Source organism: Lethenteron reissneri, chromosome 16 (genome assembly GCF_015708825.2).
Source record: "Lethenteron reissneri isolate LAM-NWPU_2019-01 chromosome 16, ASM1570882v1, whole genome shotgun sequence".
NCBI lineage: Eukaryota > Metazoa > Chordata > Hyperoartia > Petromyzontiformes > Petromyzontidae > Lethenteron > Lethenteron reissneri.
In genome coordinates, this window is record NC_083794.1 from 6,211,119 (window position 1) to 6,217,227 (window position 6,109).

Below are 6,109 nucleotides of genomic sequence, written 5' to 3' on the forward strand. Positions count from 1 at the left end.
GTCTCTGTCTCCCATCGCCCCGTGTCTCTGTCTCCCATCGCCCCGTGTCTCTGTCTCCCATCGCCCCGTGTCTCTGTCTCCCATCGCCCCGTGTCTCTGTCTCCCAATCACCCCGTGTCTCTGTCTCCCATCGCCCCGTGTCTCTGTCTCCCATCGCCCCGTGTCTCTGTCTCCCATCGCCCCGTGTCTCTGTCTCCCATCGCCCCGTGTCTCTGTCTCTCATCGCCCCGTGTCTCTGTCTCCCATCGCCCCGTGTCTCTGTCTCCCATCGCCCCGTGTCTCTGTCTCCCATCGCCCCGTGTCTCTGTCTCTCATCGCCCCGTGTCTCTGTCTCCCATCGCCCCGTGTCTCTGTCTCTCATCGCCCCGTGTCTCTGTCTCCCATCGCCCCGTGTCTCTGTCTCCCATCGCCCCGTGTCTCTGTCTCTCATCGCCCCATGTCTCTGTCTCCCATCGCCCCGTGTCTCTGTCTCCAATCGCCCCGTGTCTCTGTCTCTCATCGCCCCGTGTCTCTGTCTCTCATCGCCCCGTGTCTCTGTCTCCAATCGCCCCGTGTCTCTTGTCTCCCATCGCCCCGTGTCTCTGTCTCTCATCGCCCCGTGTCTCTGTCTCCAATCGCCCCGTGTATCTGTCTCCCATCGCCCCGTGTCTCTGTCTCCCATCGCCCCGTGTCTCTGTCTCCCATCGCCCCGTGTCTCTGTCTCTCATCGCCCCGTGTCTTTGTCTCTCATCGCCCCGTGTCTCTGTCTCTCTCAGACTTTCCTCCCCGTGAAGTGGATGGCTCCGGAGAGCATCTTCGACAACCTGTACACGACTCAGAGCGACGTGTGGTCGTACGGAATCCTGCTGTGGGAAATCTTCTCCCTAGGCGAGTACAGCATCATCGTCGTCATCATCATGATCACCGGGCAGCATTAGCATCAGCGGCAGTGTCAATGCCATCGTCCGACTCATCATCATCACTCGCAGTATTAGTAGAAGCATCCGCAGAATCACCATTTTCCTCATCGTCACGCTGACCGTAGCATCGGGATTGTCATCATCAGCAGCATGACCTTCACCATATCATCATCACGCGCGCGTCTGCACCCATCGATCCGTAAGCGACGGCGTCGCTTCGCGTGTCCGCGAGGCTCACGCCGCGCGTTTGTGCCGCACGTCGTCCAGGAGGGACTCCGTACCCGGGGATGCCGGTCGACTCGCAGTTCTACAACAAGCTCAAGTCCGGCTACCGCATGGACTCGCCGGACTACGCGCCGCCTGACATGTAAGCGCACGCACGAGCACACACGAACACGCACGCCACCGTGGCACCATGAAAGAAGTCACAGGGCGAGTGTGGCCCATACAGGCTGCAGGTTTTTCCCACCCCCTGGCTTAAGGGTTTGGTGACGGCTTAGGGAAGGTTTTCATCCAGCGGTGGATAGGTCACGGCTGATTACGACAGCGGTGGTGGTGGTGATGTGTGTTGTGCTGCACAGATATGACTTCATGGTGCGATGCTGGAACGCAGACGCTGAGAAACGCCCCACGTTCTCTCGCCTCTCCGACATGATGGCCAAACTCATGCCCGGCGGATTCCAAAAGGTGACATAGCTGAGTACAGTACAACGCAGATTTAATAGAGCATCGACTACAAATGCATCTGAACACATCGTACAATCAATTATGGAACCCATGACAATGATCACGATGATCACGACGATGACAGTGATGATTGTGATGATAATGAAATTGATGATGACGACGATGACAGTGATGATGACGACGATGTTGCTGACGATAGTGATGATTGTGATGATAATGAAGTTGATGATGACGACGATGACAGTGATGATGACGACGATGTTGCTGACGATGATAGTGACGACGACGATGACGGTAACGATGACAGTGATGATGACGGCAATGATGACAGTGACGATGAGAGTAACAATGACAATGACGACGACGATGAGGACGAAGACCACGAAGCTGACGACGACCTCACCCCGTCTCCCCGCGCGCGCCAGTCGTACGAGAAGCAGGGCGAGGAGTTCCACCTGCACCACCCGGCCGTGGCCCGCCTGCGAGCGGCCTCCGACCTCTCGTACGTGGGCGTCGCCTACAGCCCCGCGGGCAAGGGGGGGGGTGCCGGCGGCGGCGTCGGCGGCCTGCATGCCTCCGACGAGCTCTCGGAGCAGCGGTCCGACACGGACAGCGGCTACATCATCCCGCTGCCCGACATCGAGCCGCCCAGCATGGACGACGGACACTCGCACAACAGCCAAAGGTGGGCGCGAGTGGTGGGGCGGATGGTGATGCTATCGACTGCTTTTTTTTTTATTTTATCAGGTAAAGGCCCCCGCTGAGCTCCAGACAGATTTTTGTTTGGGCCACCGCAGATGATGGCCCAATCAAGTGGCTTGGTCATCGTGTCGAAATGTATAGCGGCGTTGATGTTGACTCTAAATGTGGAGGTAAAAATAACAAAAAAAGTGTTACAGTTAAGAATAAGTTTTACCCAGACAATGCATATATTATCAGAGCATTGTCTGGGTTTGTTTGCATGTTCAGCACAAGCACTGTGTGTGTGTGGTTAATGCGAACTTGATTCCCTGCAAGAGGTTTCTATTTGGTGTTTGAACATCTTAACACCTCCTGTTTTATTGCCAGAAAGGGGAAAACACATTCGCAATTTTCATACTTTGATGCTGGCAAAAAGGACCCATGAAATAGCTGCATAGATTACAGCGTTGACGTTGTGCCGCACCCCCTCCCCCGGCGTGTCTCGGCAGCACGGGGCTGTGCGAGGACAGCCTCAACGACGACTCGCAACACCGCCTCCTCCCCATCACCAAGGACTACGAGGAGATGATGGAGGTGATGGACATGTCCTCCAGCCTGGTGGAGGACAGCTTCCTTTGAGGCGACCCCGCGAGACCTCGCGACCGCGAGACCCCGCGAGCCCACCCCACGACCCCTGCGAGCCCACCCTAGCAACCCTTGACCTTTTGAGACTCGGCCAACTCGGGTACGGACGTCAAAGAAATACGGCCGCCGACGCTGACGGGAGGATAACGGAAATATTCCGCGCCCGCGAGAGCGACCATCGGCGAGGGCAAACCGACGGACTCACCGCGGCCGGGGAACGGGGCGGAGATGAACACCGTCGAGGCGTCAATGGAAACCCGGTCATCGGTTCGTCACCGTGTGGAGGAGGAGGGGGGGGGGCGGCACGACGAGCGGGGTGTTCAAGACAGCCGGACTTCGAGAGCGAGAGAGAGACGAGCGTTCAGTCGCGTAGAGTCGTTTCCCTCGCTCGCAGCGACCGTTGGGCAAAGTCCCCAACAACGACCCTCTCTCACTTGCTCCGCGCTCCACTTGAACGCAATGATCTCGAGCGCACGCACGGCGCAAGCGGCGATTCGCCGCGAACAGAAAGAACGATGACGACCGGTCGACGGGTCCTCGCCGCTCAATCGACGGCGGTCGGGCGGCGTTTGTCTCCGTCGGCGTTTTCGAGCCGTTCGTGGAAATTCCACAGTAATTGGGCCACGGACCAGTCTCTCTCTAACCACTTATTGACTACCCCCCCCCCCCTCCCCGTCAAAGAAACAGTCAATCTATTCTCTGCCCCGGAGAGATGACGACGACGACGATCGTGTGAGTTGACTTCTGGCCAGAATTCGAAGCCCAAGCAACGATCGCCATCTCCTCCCTCGACGACGACGACGGCGGCCATTGCCTCCCCGGCGCAGATACGACCGCCGGGGGCCCAGCTCCCCTCGACACTCGCCGCAGCGTCGAACTGCAAGACGCCCTCCACGTGTCGGCAGCCTGGCGCACGAGGCCCCCCCCGACCCTGGCACGGACAACGAGCGTGACCCACCCCCAGCGATGACGCAACCGCAGCGAGAGAAGCTCATGGTCGGCTTGTCCAACGGACGAGCGAGGGCGCAGTGGCAGAGGAAACGCGATTTCAAAAGGGGAGAAAGAAACAGAAACTGAACGTGGGTGCCAGTCGTGAACTGCAACGGCTGGGGGTTGTAGATGCGGTCTACTAATGCAAGCCAAGTGGGTTCCAGTGGGTTCGTGGAGTTCCCAGGGAAAATTGCCCCTTCTGCCTCCGCGCCCCCTCCCTCCCCCCCCCGAGGAGCAATCTCGCCCCCGATTGGCTGTGTTGAGTACCACGTAAAAGTCGTTTGTGTTGTTTGTCCAGTCCGAGCGTGGCCAGACACGTGCGTCTTACTTTGCTTCGACATCAGTAACGATGCTACTCCGCCGTGATGGAGAGAGACATAGATAGAAATGTCGAGGCGAGTTGGCGTGAGTTGCTGTGACATTTGACCTTACATGCCGTTTAAAACAGGTACGGGGATTTTTTTTCATCACCAGCATTAAAGTACATATCTCTGTTGGTCAGTCTCATATAAATATACGATAGTATACATGTGTATATATATATACAACTTAAAAGTGTGTGTATGGTGCGGTACGAATTCATGTCTGTTCGAGCGTTAGTCCATAGATTTTAATTCTACTTTTACAAGAGTATTTTTTTCTGCTAAATGTAATTTTAAATAGTGGTAATCCTGAACGTACGCTGCATACGGATCTTCTTGGTTCTTTCAGTAAAGTCACGTAGAAGGGAAATAATAAAATAATAAAAATAAAACATTAAATAATTCTCACGACGTTTCGACCACAACGCAAGCCGCCGTCCTCAGGTGAAGAACAGGTCTGTCGGAAAGACAGCGTCTGAATGTAAACATTCCACTTCTTCTGGGCGTCTGAATGACGCTGTCTGAATGACGCTGTCTTTCCGACAGACCTGTTCTTCACCTGAGGACGGCTGCTTGCGTTGTGGCCGAAACGTCGTGAGAATTATTTAATGTTTCATTTTTATTATTTTATTATTTCCCTTCTACGTGACTACCAAAAGAACCAAGAAGATGAATCCCTGCAGTCACGAAAGCTTTAAATCGAAAAAAGCATACGAATCGTTAAAATCAAACTGTACGATAAATATTCACAACCCAAGCATCACTCCACCGCTGGATGGAGCCCTCCTCGTGCCGTGTCGGTCACGGGGGACGATGTAACCATACTTCACCACACGGGACCGGCTCAGATATTATCTGGTGCCGATCTCCTCCACGTGGGGCAGAACGCACGCCGCTGCCTTCACGCGGCAGTGGCTCGACGAAGGGTTTTAAATTGACCCCTACCAACTACTATTATATTGCATCAAATCTTTTGCAACGCAAAAGGCAGATCATTGACCTTAAATGGGTTTGACCATGAAATAAACTAGTCGAATAAAAATGCCGATCCGCAACTGCGACACAAGCTTAAAGTGTACTGCGTCGGAAGCCCAGAAGACGTGGAATGTTTACTCGGATAGACGAAAAAAAGGGGGGCCTTAGCTGCCAAAAAATGTTTCTTGGAACGCCATTTGCGTACGTTCACGCGAGTACGTTTTGAAACCGGTACCGCTGTTGTTGTTGTTGCTGTTTTTGTCCCGTTCAGTTTGTTTAAACGTTTGCCGTTTTTAACCTTTCCCGCGAAAAGCGTATTTTGTAAATTGTGTTTCTTTCTCTCTCAGTATTAATGTTGGCTACGTGACAGCGCAGATACGGGCGAGGGCCGCGGGCTCGCAAGAGCGGATCGCCAGCGGCAGAGGATATCAAATAAAGATAAAAAAAAAGCACTTGTAATTTCGTTAGCTTCACCGGGTAGAATCTCGCACGGACGATGGGACTTTTGTTACAAAGTTAAACATGGAATTAAGCACAACCGTGAGAGAGATAGGGAGCGGGCGGGGGGCGGAAAGTGCGAATGGATTTGGGAAACCGATGCATTTGCGCAAACTGATATCGATGTATTGTACCGAGATCCACCTATACGAGCTTGTTTAATGAAATGTTTTATAGCCAGTTTGTACGGCAGATCATAAGGAATACACACACAAGTGCACTGCTATTCCTCAGTGAGCACGCGTCACGATAATCAATTACACAATACAGCAGTAGCCACTTGATATAGGGTTACAGCCACTTTAATAAAAATATATTTTTTTGTAACTACAACTGCCCCTTCCCGTAGAAGGCACCGCCACTAGTGAATCC

At 53.8% G+C, this 6,109-nt stretch overlaps 1 protein-coding gene across 3 annotated transcripts in view; it reads left to right on the top strand.

Moving 5' to 3' along the window:
- The window catches only part of LOC133342875 (platelet-derived growth factor receptor alpha-like), a 52,842-nt gene extending 48,215 nt beyond the window's left edge, over positions 1-4,627 (top strand). For all 3 annotated transcript variants that reach the window (XM_061552234.1, XM_061552233.1, XM_061552235.1), the window contains 5 exons: positions 756-867; positions 1,167-1,266; positions 1,481-1,586; positions 2,012-2,271; positions 2,777-4,627. In XM_061552234.1, coding sequence (XP_061408218.1) covers positions 756-867; positions 1,167-1,266; positions 1,481-1,586; positions 2,012-2,271; positions 2,777-2,906 — 708 coding nt within the window. In that variant the 3' untranslated portion in view covers positions 2,907-4,627. The remainder of the gene's footprint in view (positions 1-755; positions 868-1,166; positions 1,267-1,480; positions 1,587-2,011; positions 2,272-2,776) is intronic.
- Positions 4,628-6,109: the final 1,482 nt, after the last annotated feature.